At 30.7% G+C, this 24,661-nt stretch overlaps 2 protein-coding genes across 3 annotated transcripts in view; one reads left to right on the top strand and one right to left on the bottom strand.

The window, feature by feature from the left end:
- Nucleotides 1-644: 644 nt before the first annotated feature.
- LOC100781630 (DAR GTPase 2, mitochondrial) lies at nucleotides 645-6,736 on the bottom strand. The gene is made up of 8 exons (XM_006585307.4): nucleotides 6,424-6,736; nucleotides 6,221-6,325; nucleotides 4,927-5,004; nucleotides 4,054-4,210; nucleotides 3,878-3,948; nucleotides 2,692-2,788; nucleotides 1,528-1,733; nucleotides 645-1,047 (listed from the first exon to the last, which is right to left on the bottom strand). The coding sequence occupies exons 1-8, from the start codon at nucleotides 6,586-6,588 to the stop codon at nucleotides 793-795; spliced, it is 1,134 nt and encodes a 377-aa protein (XP_006585370.1). The 5' UTR covers nucleotides 6,589-6,736; the 3' UTR covers nucleotides 645-792.
- A 5,693-nt stretch (nucleotides 6,737-12,429) lies between these two features.
- The window catches only part of LOC100780527 (callose synthase 2), a 30,621-nt gene continuing 18,389 nt past the window's right edge, over nucleotides 12,430-24,661 (top strand). The window contains exons 1-29 of one of the 2 annotated variants that reach the window (XM_006585300.4): nucleotides 12,430-12,576; nucleotides 12,676-12,728; nucleotides 12,842-12,945; nucleotides 13,276-13,328; nucleotides 13,442-13,542; nucleotides 14,073-14,308; nucleotides 15,020-15,120; nucleotides 15,380-15,498; nucleotides 15,643-15,736; nucleotides 15,859-15,969; nucleotides 16,371-16,487; nucleotides 16,574-16,666; nucleotides 16,766-16,857; nucleotides 17,473-17,599; nucleotides 18,108-18,245; nucleotides 18,349-18,425; nucleotides 18,507-18,606; nucleotides 19,106-19,228; nucleotides 19,325-19,442; nucleotides 20,073-20,407; nucleotides 20,662-20,714; nucleotides 20,808-20,868; nucleotides 21,261-21,342; nucleotides 21,428-21,477; nucleotides 21,565-21,651; nucleotides 23,413-23,550; nucleotides 24,032-24,126; nucleotides 24,284-24,368; nucleotides 24,457-24,617. In XM_006585300.4, the coding sequence (XP_006585363.1) occupies nucleotides 14,122-14,308; nucleotides 15,020-15,120; nucleotides 15,380-15,498; nucleotides 15,643-15,736; nucleotides 15,859-15,969; nucleotides 16,371-16,487; nucleotides 16,574-16,666; nucleotides 16,766-16,857; nucleotides 17,473-17,599; nucleotides 18,108-18,245; nucleotides 18,349-18,425; nucleotides 18,507-18,606; nucleotides 19,106-19,228; nucleotides 19,325-19,442; nucleotides 20,073-20,407; nucleotides 20,662-20,714; nucleotides 20,808-20,868; nucleotides 21,261-21,342; nucleotides 21,428-21,477; nucleotides 21,565-21,651; nucleotides 23,413-23,550; nucleotides 24,032-24,126; nucleotides 24,284-24,368; nucleotides 24,457-24,617 (2,744 nt within the window). In that variant the 5' untranslated portion in view covers nucleotides 12,430-12,576; nucleotides 12,676-12,728; nucleotides 12,842-12,945; ... (1 more) ...; nucleotides 13,442-13,542; nucleotides 14,073-14,121. The other variant, XM_041018203.1, reaches the window with a different exon arrangement.

The raw sequence follows: 24,661 nt of genomic DNA, 5'->3' as shown, positions 1-24,661 counted from the left end.
ATTGTATGAAAAATGAGTCTAGTGAATAATAAGAAAAAATATGACATTATATTTTTATGTCTTTTGTTGGATATGAGACTTACTTTTTATGTATTTTTTATCTCATTTATGCCTTTTTTGTCTTTACATTAATTGATTTTCATTTTTTTCATGTAAATAAATTTAATAAGACAAATTTTACATCTTAAATCAATAAAAAAATGTTCAAAATCGTGTTCAAATATAAAAAATGATCAATTTTTCGAAAGGACAAACTTATCATGAATTATATAAGAGGATCATTTTAGAACTTTTAAAAGTTAAAGGATCATTATTTTAGCCAAAAATATAAAGATTATTTAATATGCAAATTTAATGTTTAAGTACTGACAATGTCATTCAATCATAAATTATCGTTTAAATTATTTTAAGATAATTATTTTAAATATTAATATGATGAGTTGTAATTTGATAATATGTAAAAAAAATTACACTGAATTCATGATAATTTTTCTTAATATTTTTTCAAGATCTAAAACTTTGAGATAAAATATCTATTCTCTTCCACACACACACACACACACACATATATATATATATATATATATATATATATATATATATATATATATATATATATATATATATATATATATATGCGATTCTGATATTAATATACACTTCATTATTCCTAACTGGGTCAACCTAAAAAGGTTACAAAAAACTAGCAGACAGATACAATAAAAAGGCAAGCAATGACTTGTCACAAAAACCACCTCCATGGAAGTACTAGTATCAATTGGACAACAATGATCATTGAATATATCCGGGAAGATTATCTAAAATATAATGTCCAAGACGACCAGTACGGAAAAGATTAAGCAACTTCCCAGCAACCTTGTCATGAGCATCATCTTCTTCAGATTCAATTGAAACATGGAAAGCTTCCTGCAAGGCAGTAAACTGCCTTGCAATAAGTGCTTCCATTTCGTCTTCACATCTCACATCACCTTCGAATGATGAAATTGTTTCAAACAGTGTTCGTCGAACATCCTGCACTACGCAGTCCTGTGAAACCAAAAGTTAAAATGCATCCGAACTTTTAAAGAATAAAAGAGCAAAGACACTGATCAACTATGCGATTTGTTTTAACCAGTCTTCATCAATCACACGAATCATGGGAAATGAAGAAAATAAATGCACATATGGAACTGTCATCCAACTCGACATTTCAATGCCTATCGTCAAACTGAAAATCCTCATGCTGACTGATTCTTCACTGGTGCTCCAATAGCAATGCAAGTCAACTTCCAAAGAAATGCAAACAATTTCTTTAAAAATTTTGGCTCCTTTATTAGTTTCCAAATTTTTGTAGTTACATATTTTAACTGGGAACCAGTCCATTTGTTTGGGTTCAATTCTTTCATTGTCCTTTCGTTCTTTTTCTTGCTGTGTTATTTTTATGAGAATACAATTAATATTTTTTAACCACACACTAAAAAACATTAGACGAGCTTTAAGATAATGCACAAAATAAATTACAGATACCTGTGTGTGATCTGTAGGGATTTGGTTTTTATGCTTCATATGCAACCCAGAGCTAGTCAACTGTTCTGTTGTCCCGTTAAGGAATAATCTATCATTATCCTTCATAGACAATTTTGCCCATTTCTTGTATTGCTCACTAGAGTTGTGAATAGCTAGAAAATGTTGAGCAACTTCTTTTCTCCTGACTAAACAATCCCCAATTGCTCCTGAATGAAGATTAAAATGAAGGTATGAACCAGAAAAACAAGAAGTCAAGAATAAGAAGAGATTATCTGAAAGTTTTAACAACATATTTCCCTTTATGAAAATTGTTTTTGTTCTTTGGTTCACTTGGAAGTTATGAGGTACAGAGACATCCATGAACAGAACAAGTTTAGGAGGTACAGAGACACCCATAAAAATGTGAGCATCACAATGATCACAAAAGTTTAGCCTCCTTTTCTATAATTACTTCATTGACAACCATCACAAAATACTCCTTCTAGAACTTACCAATTGCATGGATCAAATGATGTCATAATGTCCCATGATATATCACGTGCAATGACATGCCATTTATATCTAAATCCTTATTGGTTTGACTTAAAACTTTTCTTGGCCTCCTCTACTGCTAACTGTTGGACTACCGCCCATTTGATCAATTCATTTTACTAGGACTTCTACAAGTTGTCTCCACACATGCCCAAACTATTGAAGGCATGATTCTACCATCTTTTAGGAATTAGATGCTACCCCAATTTTCTCTTGTCTTGTGTGTCTCCAAATCCACCGTAATATTTTCATATTTGTGGTATTAAGTTTATTTTCTTGTTGGCTCTTGACCACCCAACATTCTAGGTCTTATATTTGAGTGGTGAAATTTTCCTTAAGCTTGAGTGATGCTTTTCTATAACAAATGACACCTTAAGCATTCTTCCATCTCATCCACCTTGTTTGAATCTTATGATTTACATCACCCTCTATTTCCTCCTCATTATATGATTGATGCAAGATACTTAAACTGCCACCTAAGGAAATAAAAACAATTGGTTCATTGTTGATTGCTAACTAATTTTGTCTTCTGTTTCAAACAAATAACAAATTTTATGCCAAGGTTTCAATAACATTCATTTAAGCTATGAAAAAAAAACAAATCAAAGGAAAAAGATAGCCAATTAAACATACCTGTTAAAATTAATTTAGATAAAATATCAACATTAGGAACCTTGGGAGATAAAATAGCTGGAGTGTCTAACACATAGATATTGGGATGGCTACCAATCTGAATAGAAAGCAGAAGTTTCAAAAGTGAGAAAAGCACAAAGGATGCACTAATACACAAATATGTGGACAGGAAGCACAATAGGGAAAGATAGTATGGAGATCATAGTAGCATAGATAGGCTAACAAAGTACACAATGGACATCAGCCTTGTCTAAACATTTAAATAAATAACTATTTTCTTCAACTGGAAACTTCTCCCGTTCAAAACTGTTTTTCCAAGGTGCGAGTAATCTGATTAAATGAAATAGCAACCATGCCAAAAAAAAATATATACTTTATTTTAAAGTATATTCTTAAAAGTATACAGCATTTGGCTAAAAATAATTTGCATGTTGGAATACCTAGGAGATGATTAGTACACTGGCAACTTACATTCCCAACTATTTTTTTTTTATCATGCACAAATGTGTGTATTCAATGTATTCCAATTAAAATCCAGCATACATTCCAAAACATGCATGACAAATGGGTAAAGTTGGCAATCTATGAAAAAAAAGTATTCTGGTAGTATACTAGTGTTTTCTTGGTTTGACATACAAAGTGATTAGTTAGTTTTGTACAATTGATAATTTTCAGTATACGCATTCTAGATCTTGTGTTGGGTGGTTTAAGTGGATATTCCGTCCCCTGCTTCTTTTTTTTCTGTCAATTCTCTAGTGAAATTTCTTCTCTTAATAGAAGAATCTTACCAGCTTACCAAACATGAGCATCTTTCACCAGCATATTAGATATCTGATAAATGGTAATGTAAGATGCCTAGATGGAGCATGTCTTATGCACCAAGCACCTACCAAGAGTTAAAACTATCATTGATCAAGTCTTGTTCTGTTCAACATGATGGTCAAATGTTTAATTAAGCCAAATAAAGGAGATTATTAAGAAAAAACAGAATAACCAAAAGGAGAATGAGAATATGATTTTCCAAAATCATATTAGGGGCTAATTAAGAGTTCTGGTATCCTTCAGCACAACATCAAAATTATAAAACTGATAGTCCACATTAAGGAAACATGAAAATTTGGTGGGCCATAAATATTTTTTCCTACCAAAACTATATACTAATATATAAAGAAAACAAAGGGCTAACCTTAAAACTTCGTATGTCTTTAGTCTCCCCTGGCTCTGGACTCACAGTTGCATGCTTTAACTTTCCTTTTTCTAAAAAATAAAAATTGAACAAGAAAAAATATTATAAGGTGTTGCTCAAAACTTGAGCATGTCATTTAGCCTGTTTCATTAGAATTGTAATAATAATTTGAATACCTGCTGCACTGATTCTCCCCACTTGATGCAAAGCATTGACAAGTGCCGACTTTCCAACATTTGGAATCCCAACTAACATGACTGTAGCGGTATAATTATTGTCACATTGATCAGCTCCCTTCAATTCACTCACCCGGCGTTGTATAAGGCTAAGAAGCTATCTAAAAGCAACAACTGAATTAGAAAATCCGTTCAATGTTCATGAACAATTACAAAATCATAATGAAATAAAAAATAAAAAACTCAATATAACAGTGCAGATTATTGTTGTTGTCTTATTTCGTGGAAAACCTTTTACTTTTCTAGTTCATAGGGAACAAAACTTTTGTCTAATTTTACTACAAAAATACTTCGCAACCAGGACATCCAATACCAAATATAAAAGCTCACAAGTCAAATCATTTGCTTAGATCTTATTTTCATAGATTAAAAGATACATTGCCCAGAGAAACAAAGCAAAGGAAAACAATAGAAGAAACAAAAAAGAAAGGAAGAAAAAAGAAACAAAAAATGTGAAAAAGCCAAAAGGAATAGAAGCAATATAATACTAACATTTTTCAGAATCTCTAACTGATAGGTTGTGCTTAAAATAGTTACAAAAATTCTCACTACTATTGATGCGAGCTTCAGACAAAACTGCATATGCATCTTACAGACGTATATAAATTCCTTATATTTAAGTGATATCAAATGTGAGCTAAAAATTAATTCAAATCAATTTGAACATGTACACAGAACGACAACAACAGTAAGATTCAAAGTTAGTTACTTGGTTCCATGCCATTTAACAATTTATAGACAAGGCCAAACATCATGATATTTAAAATAAGATCATTCCTTCCTGAGGCTCTTTAGAGGGAACATACAGTTTACCTGTTTGATGTTCTCCTTGTTATGAGCATTGACCCCACAAGATATGCAGTTCCTTTCCCTAAAATATCCCATCCATGCCTATTCACAAAGCATTTATTATTATTTTAAAAAAACATTAAATAATAAATCTAAAAGGAATACAATTTCTCTCATCACCCGACATGGTTATTTGGTCAAGTTTGGTTAAATTCCATAAGTGAATTTGTTAAAATCATTTATCAGTTAGTTCCTAATTTGGTTACGAAGCTAGCCAACCAGGCATTGTTGATTACTCTAGTTAGCTTAGCTCCCTCAAGAGCTTCTCTGTAGAAGCCCATAACTATATTGTTTACACACAACTTTTCTCATCTAATTTCTTTTTCTACTCTCCCTACTTTCTCTCAAATTTCTCTGTTACCATGATTTGCAACAAATAGACTGCTAATCAGTAATCACATTCCAAAATCACCCATGTCAACAAACTTATCATATATTACAATTTGTGATTGGATGATAGTTTAAAAGACCTTTACACTCAATGCATGCATTATTTATTTTATGTTATTGCAGTGGCAGAAGGTATACGACCTAACAGATGGAAGTGGTGGTGGCTAGCATTGACATGGACTATATGGAAGCACAGAAATAGCATCATTTTCTCAAATGAATCCTTTAATGCCAACAAAATGGTGGATGATGCGCTTTTCTTATTATGGACATGGCTCAGTACTTTGGAGAAGGATTTCATCACCCATTACAATCAGTGGTCTAGCAATCTTAGCATAGCTTTCATTCAGTAATGTTGGATAGGCTAATAGACTAATCCTACACATCAGTCTTCCACATGTAGACTGAAACTGATTCATAGTCATACTATACAAAGTATGCTGCGGATCCTATTATCTGTGGCACAAAACTGTAATTTGTAACTTTTGGTACCTCTGGTACTTATTCAATATATATATTATCCTTTGCTGATCAAAAAAAAAAAAAAAAGAAGTTAATAGAACGATTACATTTGAAGCCCCCATAAACTACTTTCAGGAACCCCAGTTTCGAAAATAGTAAAAAAATCAAGGACCTAATAACAATATTTTTCAGTTTAGGGACTTAATTAAATATTCACAAAAACACTCAATCTTTCACTTGTATTTTTTTTTTTGGTGAATAAAAAAGTTTTAAGTGACTTTCGAGATATGACTTCATTCCTTATCAACAGGACCGACCTTTGATGTCTTTCACATGTATATGAAAATTCCAGAAAGCTTAAAAATGGTAAAAGAAAAAAGAATAAAGCGAGAAGAAGCCCCCACACCTTCACATTCGATGTGCCCACGAGGTCCATTTTGTTGAGCGCTACGATTTGTTTCAGGGAAGGAGGGTAGTTTCTGAGTATCTCACATTCAGAGGACAAAGGAATCTGAAAACGAAAACAATAGGTGAAATAAGTGAAAATAAACAAGTGAAAGAAACAAAAGGGAATGAATGGTGATTCGTTAAAATGCATAACAAACAGACCCTTGCGTCTCTGACTTGGACAACGAGATCCGCCAACGGGATTCTCTCCGCGATTGCGCGAGAAGCGGCGGCCGGAAGAGGATCGCGCCATGCTCCTTTGTTTCTTCTCAGTTCTTCCTTTGCTGTTGTGCCTACTCTTCTACCCAAACGCGCCGCTGCAGACATGCCCAAATTAAGGCAGCGTTTGTTCAGCAAAACTTGCTTCTCAAACGCATTCCAGTTGCCTGTGGAGAAATAAAAACATAGATGCAGACACGTTGTGAACTTGTGATGTCGTTACTCTCAACTTTTGTTTGCAGATAGTGCTGTTATTTTCTAAAGGGAAATATATACTGTCCATTAGATACTAAACTAGTAATGTATTCTAAGTGCTAGTTAATTTAAATAGTTTGCATCTAATTTAATTAATAATTGTATTTTAAAATATTCAAACTATGGCTTATAAACTTTAAATATTGCAAAATTAATAAAAATTTAATTTATTTATAATATTAAAAATAAATTAAATTATTATATATTTTTTATCGGTAGATGTTAGGGTTGTGTTGGATTAAAATTTTAAAAAATTATTTTAGTATAATATTTTTTATGAATGTTAAAGATTACGTTGAAATATTATGATTTACCATATTTTGTTTACCAAACTTTTATAATAGTTTGAATTTTAATGAATTTATATTATAAGATTTGAAAGAATTTTTTAATTTTTTTAAAACACATTGAAAAATATAAGAGTTATTAAAAATAATAATAAGATTAGGATAAAAAAAGTAAAATCAATATAATTTTTTAATCTTTTAATAGCTAATTTAATTTTAATTATGTGTCCTCCTATGTTGATTTTTTATTATTACAATTATATAAATCAAATGACATGTTTAAATGGAGTAAAAGTAAGTGGTGAGTGTGAAAATTTAATATAAGAAGATTAAGTAGACAACAAAATTAACTTGATAGTTATGGAAACATTAGATTGAAAACATAGTTAATATAAAAAAAGTATGATTAGCCTTATTATATACACATTAACTTAAAAAACAAATGGAAAAGAATAGAGGGGTGAATATATTTGATAAGAGAAAATAAAATATGATAATAAAAAAAAAGAGTCTAACAAAATCTCAAAGGATTTGGGTGAAATTGATTAATAAACATTTTATTCTAAAAAATATGATAAAATTCATCAAAATATTTCTTAAAAAACAATCTATTAAATTTTGTATATTTTTAAATACCAAAAAATTTCTTATAAGTTATAAAAAAATCATAATTAAAGAATATCAAATTTTGTTGTTATTGTTAAAAAATCTTAATTGAATAACACAAGACTTATTTATATTTTTTAAAAACTCTAATTAAATACCACAAGATTTTTTTTATAAAAAATAATATTTTAAAATCATTTGAAATCTTAATCCAATTTACCTTAATTGTTGATGGTTAATATTTTTGTTAGCGGAAGATTAAATTTACCACATTTTCCTTCCTTCTCCTCTTATACTACTAAGCCAAACTCTAAAATATAAAATTGGCTAAAATTATTGTTACAAAACTTAAGTGTTTCTCATATAACACGCGTCCTTTTTAAATTATTGTTACAAAACCTAACTTGTTAAATTATTTTATATCAACATTACAGAATAAAACATAATTAGCGTTAACAAAACTTAAGTCTTTTTAAAATTTAAATTTCTAATATAATTTTATAAGTCTAAAATATATATATATATATATATATATATATATATATATATATATATACATATATATACAAATGTAATAATATATGCTCCTTGCATAACAAGGGTCAAACACTAGTTAGAAAGAAACAAAAGCAATTTTAGCTTACCTCAGTGCACTCCCGAGACGAGACAAACACAATTCCAAAACCTCCCTTGCACAGGTTTGAGTCATCGTATGAATCTTTGGAAAGTTTCAACAGCTTTGGTGTTTGCAAAATTAGCAGAATTTTTATAATTAATTTTAAAACTATTCCAGACATATTAAAATTAAAATGTAATTAATTTTTTTAAATATCCAAAAATGATATTTCCATGTTATATTTTTAAATAATATATTGTTGTAAATGTAAAAAGATTTTGCCAAACAACGTTTCCTTAAAAAGATTCCGGCAAACAAACAAAAGTCCCCATAAATTATTTTAAATTATTTAATTTCATATTCAAATTTTTTAAAATTTAATTTAGTTCTCAAGTTATTAAAACTGAATCAATTTGATTCTCAATTTTTAAAAATTTAATTTAATTCTCAAGTTTTTAAAAAAGTAAATCAATTTGATTTTCAAATTATTTTAAATGGTTGAATTTGGTTCTCAAATTTTAAAAGATTTAAAGATTAAATTGATTCATTTTTAAGAATTTAATTATTAAGTTGGACTTTTTAAAAATTTAAGAATCAAATTAATTTATTTTAAAGAATTTGAGAATCAAATTAAATCTTTTAAAAATTTAAAAACTAAATTAAACAATTTAAAATAATTTGGATAACAAATTGATACTTAAGCCTTCTTTGTAAGATGCTTTAATGAATTTAATGCTATTATTTGAGTAAAATAACACTTAATCGATTAGCATTATTGATGTTGATGTACTTTTATCAACCTGCGTTTACCCTGACCCTACCGCTACCCAAAAAAGACTTTTAATCACAAAGTTTTATCTTGACTAGATAAAACAAATTGATATTTGTTTTTCCTTTTATTTCTTTTATAGAATAAATCGATATTTGTTAATGAATCATTAAAATATATAATTTGGTGCAACAACTTCATTTTATAAAAATAAAAGGGTAATTACAATTTGATAATAAGTATGCAAAATTGATTTTGTGTAATTAATTATTAACACGAAATTTCAAAATTTTTTATCACCATTAAATTTATAAAATAAAGTATCGACATTAAATTAATGTTTTAGTCTTATTTCATATTGAGTTATTTTTTAATAAAAAATATCTTATAATTTATTGCGAAAGAACTAATTTACTTAATGAGTTATTTTTTAATAGAAAAATATCTTATAAATTCATATCAACATTTGATACCTATGTGTTTTTTTTTTTTTTTTTTAATTTTAGGCTATCGCAACCTCAAAAGGACTTTTAATCACAAAGTTTTTTCTTACAAAAAGACTAGAAAAAATAAATTGATATTTGTTTTTTTTATTTTATAAAACAAATCGATATTTGTTAATGATTCATTAAAATATATGATGTGATCTGACAACTTCCTTTTATAAAAATAAAAGGATAATTACAATTTGGTAATAAGTATGCAAAACTGATTTTGTAGTAATTAGTTATTAACATGAAATTTCAATTTTTTTTATCACCATTAAATTTCTAAAGAAAAGTATTGACATTAAATTAATGGTTTAGTATTATTTCATAGAGTTATTTTTGGATAAAAGAATATCTTATAATTTATGAACTAATTAACTTAATAACAAATACACTTGGTGGGTTATAGATGGAAAAATATAATTAAGAAAAGAAAATCTCATTAAAATGATTAATAAGATTTTTTGACGGATATTAATTATAAGCAAAATCTATTCATACTAATAACATGATTATTATAAAAAGATTTAAATATTTTTTTTGTCTGCATAATTGATTGTTTTTTTGTTTGTTATTGTAAATTTTATTTTTTGTTTTAGTATTTGTTTTATTTTTTGTTCTTAAAATATTTTTGATAATATTTTAAATAATAAAAGAAAAAGTATTTTGAATAGTATTTAAGAAAGAAAAAAACTTGATTGGTTAGTTAGTCAAGTCTCATGACATGAGAGATTTGAAGTCCGTAGTAAATGATTTATTAATTGATGAAGAAGCAGGAGGTGTGCATCATACTTTCGGAGTAAATGCTTGAAGTTGAAGTAAACGAACGGATAAATTATTAACAAGTATAGCACGGTACGCATCTGGAAGATGTAACGTCTGTATTGTCATTGTTTTTGTTTTTTGTTTTTAGACAAACTTTCTTTATATGTTTTTTATTTACAGAACTTTCTTTATACGGTGGTTATGGATTATAGAATCAGGAACATGTAAACATGATTTTAGATTGGACTTGTTATATGATTTGTAGAATCACGATCGGTGACATCCAATTTTCCTATAAAAACACATATCATCATTGTTATTATTATTATTAAAATCTGATCTAAAAATTATATTTGATTGATTTTATTTCTTATAAACTATATACCAAATCAATAACAATGCTATTTTTTTTAGAAAAACTTATTTAATATCATATGTTATCAAATTTTAATTATTATACAATTAATTTTTATTCATGCCTTTTTTAAATTATAAAAAAATTTATAACTTATCTCTTTTTAAAAGAAATCTTATATGAATATTATATTCTATTAATTTTATTTATTACACAATCAATTTTTACCTCTTACCTTTTTAAATTATAAAATCAATAATATATATATATATATAATTTAAAGAAATCTTATACGAATATCATATTTTATTAATTCTAATTATTATATAATTAGTTCCTAATTTCCAAAGTGTCATTAAACTAAAAAAATTATTATATTTTCTGACTTTTGGAAACAAACATCAGCACGAAATACTTTAATCATGAGTGACCACATTTACAAGAAATAAAAGTTCATAAAAAAAAATGACAAAGATTGAAAGATACCATGTCATATAGAATTTTTTTTATAAATATTTTGAAGGTTCATGATAAATGAATTTTATTTTGGATTCTTAATAATTTTTTTTTAATTTCTTGATATATTATTATTTTTTATTTTAAATTTCTATAATCGATTAAGTGATGATATGTGTTATCTTATAAATTTATCTTTGTAACACTATCAATTGTTATGGTATCATATCACTAGTTAATATAGGATGAACTTATAACAATAAAAAAGTTTATTAGGATCGAAAATAAAATTGGATTATTTATTATGTATCTTTTATATATATATATATATATATATGCGCTTTAGAAAAAAGGATTTCCAATTTTTAATACTTCATTTGCTAAGTGAATTTTATTTTTTATGATTCACACCTATTATTTGAGTCTGAGTTTACTCACCTCATGACAGAAGACCTGATACTAGTAATTATATAAAAACTATTGTATATTTTAAAGGATGTGTCAAACCACTAATATTTAGAGGTGAGGTTTAAGGTAGCACATGAAGCTGCATAAAGATACAAAAAATAAAGATAAGAAAAAGAAGTATAAAGAGGATCCACAGATTTATAAAAGATGGGATGGCCAAAGGAACATCCATTCAACAAGCTATCTTGACTGACTGCTATGATAAAATCACCGTCCAAAATCAGATTAAATTCAAATCTGACAATAATTCTGATATTCTATGCTTTCAACAGGATAATGATCAAGTGGTTAACCCTTTCCCTCTCTTTTTATCTTGTCTATTGAAAACAAAACAAAAAATGAATAACATTCACAAATTCACAACCATCGATCAATTTTGCCTTATTTTCATTAAAACATAAGAACATAAAATAATATAATAGATAGCATATACAATAACAGTCTAAAGATATTATTATCTAATAACAAAGTTAATTGATTTTTATAATAAATACTTAAAAAATTAGATCAATAATAATTTCTTATTAATTCAATTTATTTTTACAATAAATACTTAAAATCAAATCAATGATAATTTATGATTAATTCAATTGATTTTTACAGTAAATACTTAAAAAATAAAATCAATCCTAATTTCTGATTAATTCCCTATACATTGAAATCAAACTCAAATTTCTTTCTAAAATGCAATTAATAGAAGCTCCCCCGACACTTTTTTTTTGTCACCTTTTCATTTCAGTTTCCTTGTTTTAAGGATAATGTTTATTTAAGAAAGGTAGAAACTACATAGAACCTCAAGTGCTGACCTGGCTTTCTCTGATTAGGGGAACTTTACCCGCTAAAGAGCATTGACTTTAAACAACCATATCATACATACATGAGGCATCATCCCATCATTCCCAGTTACCATATATACCTTTCTTCACTCATTTTGTGAGTCGTTGGTTACACTCACTCATCCGTGTTCATTCTCAACGACACCTACAACTACTCTTTCACTTTCTCTGTCTCTCACACTATCTAACAACCATGTAACCTTCTTAACTGTGTTTTCTTTCCCTTTCACTTTCTTGTAAAGAAGCTTTCTTTTAATCTTATTTTATTGTCACTTGGACTTGTGCTGATTGCAGAGACCCCCTTTTGAGTTTTCCTTTTTTATATATCAACCTTAATAATTTAAGAGGTAATCTTGATCCTTTTCACAATTTCACACTCTCTCCCACATGCTTAGTTGTCCACAGCATGATTCATGTAAAAGTTGATCCTTTTTGCTGTTCTGCATGTTGGGTTGCTCAGAGATAGTGGGAAAACTGAAGAAATTTTCTTGCTTGATTAGTGTGTCTTGCAGAAGCGAAGATATCACTGCCTCTGTGGCAGAGTTTCATCCATGGCCTTTTGAGGTGTGTTTCTTGGCGCTTTCTTGCTATTGGGGTTTTGGTTTTTCTTTCAAGTTTTGAATTTGGAAAAGTTTGTTTTACTTGTGTTTATTACTGATGAACCGATTGTTTTGGGGAATTTTCCTTCCATACTGGTTCCTTTCTGCAATTCATTTGGATGTAGTTTATATGTGGTTTCATGGATTTTCAACTACTCTTTCACTTTCTCTGTCTCTCACACTATCTAACAACCATGTAACCTTCTTAACTGTGTTTTTTTTCCCTTTCACTTTCTTGTAAAGAAGCTTTCTTTTAATCTTATTTTATTGTCACTTGGACTTGTGCTGATTGCAGAGACCCCCCTTTGAGTTTTCCTTTTTTATATATCAACCTTAATAATTTAAGAGGTAATCTTGATCCTTTTCACAATTTCACACTCTCTCCCACATGCTTAGTTGTCCACAGCATGATTCATGTAAAATTGTATCCTTTTTGCTGTTTTGCATGTTGGGTTGCTCAGAGATAGTGGGAAAACTGAAGAAATTTTCTTGCTTGATTAGTGTGGCTTGCAGCGAAGATATCACTGCCTCTGTGGCAGAGTTTCATCCATGGCCTTTTGAGGTGTGTTTCTTGGCGCTTTCTTGCAATTGGGGTTTTGGTTTTTCTTTTAAGTTTTGAATTTGGAAAGTTTGTTTTACTTGTGTTTATTACTGATGAACTGGTCGTTTTGGGGAATTTTCTTTCCATACTGGTTTCCTTTCTGCAATTCATTTGGATGTAGTTTATATGGGGTTTCATGGATTTTCAACTTTTCACTGCAAATGGAATATAATTTTCTCTATATGAAGGATCATAAGAATCACATTCAACCTTGCATCTTTTGCTCCCTTCAATCTTAATATCTCACGCACAGAGGGATAGCGAGAGAGAAGGGGTAGAGATGAAAGAATTTTTTTTGATCTCTGGCTATGCCAAATAAGCAAGCTTAATATGCGTTTGCCTTTCCAATTATTGAAAAGTGATTATTATTATAACAGAATTGTGAAGGGTCAGTTTTCTGATTTGCCATCATTTCCTATAATTTTCATCTTTTTTTTTCCCTGAAGGTATTTGCTATTTAATTTAATGTTTCACCTTTTCCCTTCTTACAGGAGTGGTAACAACTAGAAGTGATATAGATTGATAAATTGAGGTATCAAGATGTCTTATAGAAGGGGGTCTGATCTGCCTCCGCAAAGGCGGATACTGCGGACTCAGACTGCTGGGAATTTAGGAGCTGACCCGATCTTGGACAGTGAAGTGGTGCCTTCCTCACTTGTTGAGATAGCTCCCATCCTCCGTGTCGCTAATGAAGTAGAAGCTAGCAATAAAAGAGTTGCTTATCTCTGTAAGTTGCTGCTGTGTGTGTACTTTGTAAGGTGTATGTTATTTGACAAGTTTGGTTAGATAACTGCAGAATAAATTCATGTTTTATAAGGATATGCAAAAGTCGAAGTCCAATAGAAGCTAAGTTTTCAGAAGATTCTACATGTTGCTAATAATCATTGAGAAATCAAAACAAATGTTGTTCAAAGCTCTCATTGATGAATTGACTAATCAGATTCTTGGTTTGATTGGAAATGTTCTCAATCCCAAGGGTAAAATGGTCTTGTGTTTTATAGATCATTGAAAAATTTAGTTTTGGGGGGGTAGGAAATTGTTATATTCCAGACCAGTCTTTGCAGGAATCATGAATGCTTAATTTTATTTGTATAATACTAGAACGCATTGTGTTTTTCTCAATTCTTTAAAATTTATTACATGCATCAAATGGTAATAATTGGTAATTTCTGGTTCTTTAACAACTCACAAAGAATCAAAACTACTTGATATCTGAACTTCATTGCTTCTTTCCTTTATACTGGTAAGTCATCAGGTAAGTGCTCTTCATATAGCTCTTAATTTGTCACATCTATTAAATTATTGTGTGTTTGCAACCAAAACAAATTATTTTGTGTTTACTTTCTTTGTATCTGAAACTACTCTGTTGCAATGATATGCTTTCTGAACTTTGATGTGAATGTTCTTTATCAAATGCTCATGTCTTTATTGTCATTAGGTCGGTTTTATGCCTTTGAACTAGCTCACAGACTAGATCCCCAATCAAGTGGGCGTGGTGTTCGCCAATTCAAAACTGCTCTTCTTCAGCGCCTGGAGAAGGTGACTCCTGATTTCATTTGTTAAGAATTTCTAAATTCTTTTTTTTGCTTAATATTTTCAATCCGTTTAGCTTCATTCCCTACCTCGACTAATAAATGCCACAATTAGGAGTTGAAAAAGCTTGTTTAATGACTTCTGATTTAGTATATTAATGGAGCAGCGAAAAACCAAAGAACGAACGCTCTTTTAGAGTAGCATACATTGGAATACATTTCTTTGCAAATTATAAGATATTGAAGTAATTTTTCATTCTTAACAGGAAAATGTCACAACACACGAGGGAAGGAAAAAGAGTGATGCTCGTGAAATGCAGACTTTTTATAGGCAGTACTATGAAAAGTATATTCAAGCGTTAGATAAAGCTGCTGATAAGGACCGGTGAGTTTACAATTTAATTGAATCAACAATTTGGTCATTGACTTGATTATTTCTCTCTTATATTACACAATTATGTGTGAATTGTACTAGTTTCTTTTTAATTGCAATGGAAAATACTGAAATTAACATCTTATGCTGCCCCAGTGCCCAGCTCACAAAAGCATACCAAACTGCTGCAGTTTTATTTGAGGTATTGAAGGCAGTTAATCGAACAGAAGATATTCCAGTATCTGAGGAGGTAAAATTACTATGTCTATTGGTCATTGAATAGAGTTTACATATAAAGAGAATAATGTATTAATTCTTCCTTGTTTGTTTTTATTTTGATTATAACATTCTGTTTTTTATATTTAATTGCAGATTATACAAGCTCATACTAAGGTTGAGGAACAGAAGCAATTATATGTCCCTTATAATATTTTGCCACTTGATCCAGAGAGTGGAAAAGAGGCTATAATGAGATATCATGAGGTTTGTTCTCTTTAATTATGTTTTAATCCCCCCTTCATTTGAGTTAATGCTTGATACATGAGGTTCCAAGAGGTAACACCCTGTACTGCCTGTAGTAGAACTTGGAAACTCCTGTTTAAGCAAATGAAAACAAAAAAGACTAAGGGCTGTAGAGTACCTGAATCAAAAACAGATTGCCTAGAAATCAAGTCTTTGTGGTTTAGGCATTACCTGCGTACAAACACAGGCAGAAGTTAAGATTAAAAAACTCCAATAATTAGAAATGAAACAATATATTGTTAATAATTTTCTCACCTTTTTTCATGTCTGGCATGAACTTTCTACTTTTAGCTTATGAATAACCTCTGCTAGAATTTCGTTCAATGTGTTTCTATGGTTGCTGTACTTATTTGGTTTTACAGATTCAAGCTGCTGTTTCTGCACTCCGTAATACCAGGGGTTTGCCTTGGCCAAAGGAACATGGCAACAAAGTAAATGAAGACATTCTGGATTGGCTTCAGCTGATGTTTGGTTTCCAGGTAGTGACTGAACTGATCTGTGTCTACCGTTTGGTGTTCAATTTTATACTTCATTCAAAGGTTATCTTCCTTGTACTCTTGTGCAGAAGGACAATGTGGAAAATCAAAGGGAGCACTTGATTCTTTTGCTTGCAAATGTACATATACGACAAGTTCCAAAACCTGATCAACAACCCAAGGTTTTCTTTTCTGTATTGATATGGCTTGGACCTTCATTTTCTGATTTAGACATACTTTTTTTTTCTTGTTTCTTATATATTGCACTCTTCCCTATTTAGTTGGACGATCGTGCTTTAAATGAAGTGATGAAGAAACTCTTTAGAAACTACAAAAAATGGTGCAAGTATTTGGGTCGCAAAAGTAGCCTTTGGTGAGATTTGCATGTCCTAATCTAGTAGTTACTTCAAATGCTAGTTTATTTGAGTGTCAAATTGAAATTTAAGGTCTTATATTTACCTAGTGAGTTGTCGGTAGAGGTCAATCTGCTTTTGAGCCACACTTAGCTAGGCTCAACTGTTGCCCTATGCGAGCTGAGTGCCCTAAATGAAACCAAGCAAGCTTAGTTCTGTAAGACTGTATCTTTTAAGCAGGTTATATACATAAATGTGTATATATATATAATATATATATATAAAAGGTGTATTTAATCCTGGATACATGATAGTATTGTAAATTTGTATTAATAATATTATTAAAGTTTACTTGTATATGGACATATAATTATTGGAGTTAAGCCAATGATGAAAATTGGGATTGGCTTGGCTCTAGCTTTGCTTAAGTACGCCCCTACATTCATTTTGTTGTTTTGGTACTTAAACTAGCATAGTTTGGTGTTGAGTAGGCGGTTTTTTATGTATATTTTTGTTCTTTCCTTCTTTTGGTACAAGATGGAATTAGCTCATTTACATGCTATGCATAAATGGATACTTTTGGACCTTGTAATATACTCTTTTGAAGTTTTATGTTTTTTTTAAATGATTGCTAGGTTGCCAACCATTCAGCAGGAAATGCAACAGCGCAAATTATTATATATGGGTCTATATCTTCTCATATGGGGAGAAGCTGCAAATTTGAGATTTATGCCAGAATGCCTTTGTTTTATATACCATCATGTAAGTATTATTTAAAATTAAATAAAAAATTAAAAAAGGAAAATATTTTCTTCAGTCTAAAGCGAGAATTAGACCCATCCCTCATTGGTGGTACACTCATTTTGACATACTATACCTAAGACATTTTTATTTATTTTCCATGTATATTGCATAGTCTTAGAAATTAGGTTTAGGGCCTAACTCAGCCCACAAAACCAGCTTGTAAGATGAAGACTGTCCAAGCTTTATTTAAGCCATACCTCTAGTGGGTGTGTGAATAAACCACCATTCTTGAGGTTGCAATTAAGGGTCCGAAGTCCCAAAGAGGCTGAAACTAAGGTGGATTAGGGGTGGCTGCAATTAAGGCAGCTTTCCAACACATACTTGCATGTGCTTTGGTAGTTCCAAATTTTAATGTAACTTCCATTATTATACATGATGTAAAATCTTTCTTTTTTTATGTTATTTGATTTGAATGTCAAAATAATTTCGAACAAATCTTAAGCATCATTTTTCTTCATCTACCTAGATGGCATTTGAGTTGTATGGGATGTTAGCTGGGAATGTTAGTCCACTGACTGGTGAACCTGTAAAGCCTGCCTATGGTGGTGATAATGAGGCTTTTCTTATGAAAGTAGTAAAACCAATATATGATGTAATAGCCAAGGTGAGTTTCTTTTTTTTTTATGAGCTGAAATTTTTTTATAATTTACTTTGAACATTTGATAGCCTTCTTTTATCTGTTTCCTTGGATTTTTTCTGTATTGCAGGAAGCTGAGAGAAGTAATATGGGAAAAGCAAAGCATTCTCACTGGAGAAATTATGATGATTTAAATGAATATTTTTGGTATTATGCTTCTTTTTGATTAAGTTGTTTTCCTGAACAATAAATTTTATTGTTAAATAGATTATTGTTTCAAAATTGTAGGTCAGTTGATTGTTTTCGGCTAGGTTGGCCTATGCGTGTTGACTCTGATTTCTTCTCTGTTCCTTTTCCTCAACAGCAACATCAAGTTAACAAACACGAGGTATGACATATTTCATGTCTGGTGTGTGATTAGAGTTACAAATAAGATTGTGTAACAAGAACCATTTTAGGCTTCATGCTTTGCTGGAACTCCAAAGAAACATTCTATTACCATTAAGAAGAAACTTGATTGGAGAGTGTATGTGTGTGTATCCTGATGAAAACTGATTAATATCCTCAATGTCGCTCCTGACCTTCAGTGATACCATAAACATTTATATTAAACTGTAATTCTAATTATAACTAGTGCATTTATATTAAACTACTGTAAACATTTTTTACCTTTTTGGCTCCTGTTGTTGACAGAGTTTCAGTCTGGCACTTGTATTTAGGACTGTATATATAGGAACTTGGTACTTATTGGAGATGAATACAACTGAGTTTTTGCTCTTAGAGTTTCTTTCGAACAATCCACATGTTTCCTAAAACATGAAATATGAATGAGGCAACCTCTGTCCATGATCTTATCCTAATTACTTGTGCTTGATTTTGGAAAACAGGAAAACAGAGGTCCTGCTTCAGACCGGTGGAGTGGGAAAACTAATTTTGTTGAAATACGCACATTTTGGCATATATTTAGAAGTTTTGATAGAATGTGGAGCTTTTATATACTCTGTTTACAGGTAATCGTTTCAGATTTGGTTTTTGATGTACAGCCTTAACTTCATTCTGCATCCATTCAAGCTAATGATGTGTGCGGATCATGTTTTTCAATTAAGGCGATGATAATCATTGCTTGGAATGGTTCTGGAAAATTAAGCTCAATATTTGATGGTGATATTTTCAAGCAAGTTCTCAGCATCTTCATAACTGCTGCAATATTGAAGCTTGCACAAGGTAGTTAGAAACATGTAGTTTTTCTAGAGGCTGCAGCTCTTGTTTCCATATCGTTTTTCTGTCTTAAATTTATGAAGCAGAGATGGAGAGAAAGGACTATATAACTCAGTTTTGTGGCATCAAAATACGTGTCTTTCTTTCCGCTATAATTTTTTTTCTTCATTTTAGCAGAAAAATGTTAAAAATTTATTTCAGGAGATTTCTTCTGTCAAGATCATGAAAATGAAGCCAAACAGGCTGAATGATGCTGATTATTTCATTTAATTAACATTGGATAGTAATTCATTCTCTGTGCCTTGTGGATTCATTTCATAGCAGCAAATTCAGAAATTGAGCAATAGAATTCAGAAACTATTCTTCCAAGTGAGGCTTATTATAGATGTATTGAAGCAAGATCACATAAGATAATGAAATGCTTTTTCAAAAGCTTCACAGGATGTTAAATCTCTTTTTTTTTTTTATTGATGTTTCATTTTAAATAGTTACTGAGAGTTGTTTTTGGGGACTCTAGTGCTTGTAACTTAATAAAATTTCCAATTCCTTTTTATCTATATGTTCCATTATCAAACAACAATGTGTTCTACTTTATGAAGTTGCAACTTGATTATGCTGTCTTTTATACTTTTCCAGCCATTCTGGACGTATTCCTTAGTTGGAAAGCAAGGAAAGTCATGTCGCTTCATGTCCAGCTGCGGTATATATTTAAGGCAATTTTAGCTGCAGCTTGGGTCATAATTTTACCAGTTACTTATGCTTACACTTGGAAAAATCCATCTGGCTTTGCACAAACCATAAAGAATTGGTTTGGCAATGGTACAGGTTCCCCTTCTTTGTTCATTTTGGCTGTCTTCATCTACTTATCTCCAAATATACTCTCTGCACTGTTATTTGTGTTCCCATTCATTCGCCAGTTTCTTGAGAGGTCTAATAATGGTGTTGTGAAGCTCATGATGTGGTGGTCTCAGGTAAACAGATGCATACCTGGTTTGTGTATTTATTCTTATATATTTTATAATATGTGTATCTTCTCATAAACCAATGGCTTTATTTATCTTCCTTAAGAAATACTTCTGACAAATATTAATTGTCCTGTCTAGTTTTTCTTGAAGATGATAGGGAGACACTGGTTTATAAAAAAACAACATATATTTAGTCTTTTTTTATTTAATTTTTTCAGTATTTCTTATTTCTCTCTTGTTTTCTTTTCCACAACTTGCAGCCTCGACTCTTTGTTGGAAGAGGAATGCAGGAGGGTCCAATTTCCTTGTTGAAGTAAGAGAATGAAGTTAATTTCTTCAATCCTCATCTATGTTCATTTTCACTGGTCAACTCTGATTGATTAAAGTAACTGTCTTAATTTTCTAGGTACACTTGTTTCTGGGTTATGCTAATTCTATCTAAATTAGCATTCAGCTACTACCTGGAGGTAAAGATTTGATCCAGAAATATATCGTTTTTGATTGCCTATTGATATATTGAATTCTTATCATTTCATAGTTACTTTTGGATCCTATTTTCTTCTTCCTTTTTCCCTTTTTTCAGTAAGTTCTATTTCTTCCTGCATGGAGGAGGTTTATATTGACTGATTATAGGAAAATATATTTCTTATCAATTTATATTTCCTTTTGATCCTATTTTCTTTAATTTTATCCGAGTTCCATCCACTAACTGGTTCATTTCCACCCAATTTCATCATGTACATATCAACATTACAAGTTTAGGATTGTATCTACATCTGCAAAGGTGCAGAGTTTTTATATAGCATCTTATATGCATGTGTTTGTTAAATTCATTAGGTTCATTTGCTTTACAATGCAGATTAAGCCTCTTGTGGCTCCAACAAAAGCCATCATGAATGCTCGTGTATCAGTTTACAGATGGCATGAGTTCTTCCCTCATGGTAACACTGGAAATAAATGAAAATGAATGTAGTTCATTATTCATATAATAGGATTGCTCTTAATATCATCTTCTACTACATGCAGCCAGAAACAATATTGGTGTAGTGATTGCAATATGGTCCCCTATCATACTTGTACGTCTATCTTTCTGTCACATGTCTCACCAATTATATTATTTCCATGTTCTACGAGTTTAATAGTCAACTAGGTGCCCTTTTCAGGTCTACTTTATGGATACACAGATTTGGTATGCCATCTTCTCTACAATAGTAGGAGGCATATATGGTGCATTTCGACGTTTGGGAGAGGTTTGTCTATTGTGTGTATTAAGCATTCCTTTCTGGTTTGAAAACTAGTTGTAGACCCACGTTGTAACTTGTAATTTTGAAATTTGCTTATCTGTACAGATTATTAGGATTGACAGTTTCCATATTTAGGAGATTTTTTTCCATATCTCAGATTTTAACATTAGTGTAGTTAATGTAGCTAAGCCTTTTTTCCATATCTAGGAGACATTAACAACCTTCAGATTATGTACAGTTTTTCAATTAAAAAATAATATTACTATTTCTCTCTTTTCAAATTAACTCTTCCTACTTTCCTTTTCATAGATTCTCTCAGTTCTTTTATATTAGTTTATTAGATTACTAATTTTTTTCTTATTAGACTTTCTACAGTCCACCTTGCCTAGTGGAAGAAGGCTTTTTTTTTTGTATTCTTATTTCTCTTTCCAATGTTTATGTTAGGAACCCAAATTACAAAATTGAAGAAAAGAAAAATGTTATATCTTTATTACAGAAGAACATAAAATAGGAGAGATAACTTTCGTCCAAAGGTTTCCCCTTAAAGAATTTTCCCTTAACAAAGAGAAAACCTCAATTCTCAAATGATACTAAATTAGAATGCCTCTTCCCTTACATCTTCCTCCTGATTATTTACCTCTCAAATCCCCTCTAACTGACTAACCCTTCCACTATAACTACAAAAACAATAACTGTTCTATCTACCTAATTCCTAACAAATTATCAAGTTTAATTTGTTATGTTACTAAAATATTTTTCTTATATACTTACAAAAGGGAAATTTTCACAATTAGACTTGAAATGTGCTATGTGCTGGAAGGATTTATGTGATATCAGTTATCTCAATTTTTCTGAGATAACTACTTATTTTAATATTTATAGCTGTTATGTTTATATTTATAGCTGTTGCATATCTAACTTATATTAACATTTCTAAGCTTTCCAATTTCATTTGGACATTGCCCCTCTTTGATGATAATTCTGGCTTGACTGCTGACTTTCAGTACTGAGCAGCCAATGGTTGAATGGTGTATGAATAGCTCACTTTTATGGATAAAACCTAGAATTTGGCACATATGCATGGTGACATAAGGAATTTCAAACTCAATGGAATTTCATAGTTGAAAATCTAATGGTAAGAGCCTTAGTAGAAACACAGCACAAATGCCAGTCATTGCCGTAGGAGAACCCAAAGCCTCATATACCCCACACTAGAATCTCATACTTCCAATATAGGACTCAAGTCCCATACCTTGCAATTGGATATTAATATCCCACCACAGTCTGCATCCCTAACACCCACACAAGTTGGTTGTGCACTAGTCCTTTGACTAGTCAAAATCAAACACTGCAATGACGACTTCCTTACCTGCGCTGCTCATTTGCAGTTGAAATTGATGAGAAAAAGCAGTCAGATATCAATTGATAAGAACTTTGGGAGAATTATACCACCAAACCTATCTGCTATAGTTAGAGTCCAATACCTTATGAACCTCATGCTAGAGTACCATACTTTCAATGTTGGACTCAAGTTCCATACCTTGCAATTGGATCTTAACTAAGTAAAGATATCATTGAAAGTTATGAAATGATCCAGGGTTTAATGTTCAAATGTGAATTGATCTTATTTTCTTTATGTTATTTTGTTGTATTAACAATATCCTTAAAACTATGGTAAAGAAAAGCCATGCAGATTTTTTCTGCTGCATTAACTGCAGAGTTATGGATCTTGAAATACTTGAGTCATTGTTTTCATTTTAATTTCAGATTCGAACATTGGAATTACTGAGGTCTCGGTTTGATTCAATTCCCGGTGCTTTTAATGCTTGCTTGATTCCCACAGAACAGACTGAGAAGAAAAAAAAGAGGGGATTAAAGGCCACTTTTTCTCGGAGATTTGATCAGGTTTTGAAACTTTTCCTCATGATAACTATTATCTCAACACACATCATTAACCTGCAAGCTAAATTAAAACATACTTGAGCAACCTACAAGTAAGTTGCTTGGGAGCTTTGGAGAACGTGTATCCCTAACAAATTGTGTCCATTATAGTGGTTTAGTGTAAAGACAATGGTAAGGTAGCTAAGATTGGTGCTGCTTTTCCTTCTGTATAGTCCAATTGGTTAGGTTCTAGAATTTAACATGGCAAATTTTTCCTTACACACCTTTTATGAGACCAGCTTGTAGTTTTAATCATACTTTTAGGTATTCAATTTTGGATAATTTTTTAAGGGTGCTTCCTTTTCAAATATGACACTTTTGAGCTGAATGTTTTCTTTTGGGATATCATTCCTGATCTGCCTGTCTTGTATTTTACTTTCTATGTGTAGTCTTCTTTCATCAATATATTTTTTATTTTTGATTCTTGGAGAGCCGATTGTTTCAGGTCGCTTCTAATAAAGATAAGGAATCTGCAAGGTTTGCACAGTTATGGAACAAAATAATCACTAGTCTGAGGGAGGAGGACCTGATTGATAATAGGTAGTTGCTATGAGCTTATGGCTGAACATTTCTCAATATCTTCTTAATTCTTTGTTCATGATGAACCTTGAATTATTACAATCTTGAGATTTTCATGTTTCGATGTGAGGTATTTAATTTTTGTTGCAAATAAGTCTGACTCAAATGAAACGTTTAGGGAGATGGATCTCATGCTTGTACCATATTCGGCCGACCGTTCTTTGAACCTCATCCAGTGGCCACCTTTCTTACTTGCTAGCAAGGTCCATCTACTTCAATTGTTCTGTGTGTTTGTGTGAGAATAATCTTATCCTTTTAAAGTTCATTTATAACTCTCTTTTGGGTGCACAGATCCCAATAGCAGTGTCCATGGCCGAAGACAGTTTAGGGAAAGGACAAGAACTGGAGAAAAGATTGTCAAGAGACAAGTACATGAAATCTGCTGTTGAGGAATGCTATGCTTCTTTTAAAAGTATTATTAACTTCTTGGTTCTTGGAGAGCGTGAGACAATGTAAGCTTCTTATTATATGAAATATGTATCAAAAGAGAATGTTG

Source organism: Glycine max, chromosome 8, assembly GCF_000004515.6.
Source record: "Glycine max cultivar Williams 82 chromosome 8, Glycine_max_v4.0, whole genome shotgun sequence".
Taxonomy (NCBI): domain Eukaryota; kingdom Viridiplantae; phylum Streptophyta; class Magnoliopsida; order Fabales; family Fabaceae; genus Glycine; species Glycine max.
This window is presented reverse-complemented; position numbering and strand designations above follow the sequence as displayed.

Excerpts from the sequence above, each read along its gene's own strand:
- LOC100781630 (XM_006585307.4), bottom strand. The coding sequence starts at position 6,588 with ATGTCTGCAGCGGCGCGTTTGGGTAGAAGAGTAGGCACAACAGCAAAG. Across the intron at positions 6,326-6,423 it reads TCCAAGTCAGAGACGCAAGG|ATTCCTTTGTCCTCTGAATG; the intron begins GTCTGTTTGTTA and ends TTTCGTTTTCAG. Across the intron at positions 1,048-1,527 it reads TCCCTACAGATCACACACAG|GACTGCGTAGTGCAGGATGT; the intron begins GTATCTGTAATT and ends TTGGTTTCACAG.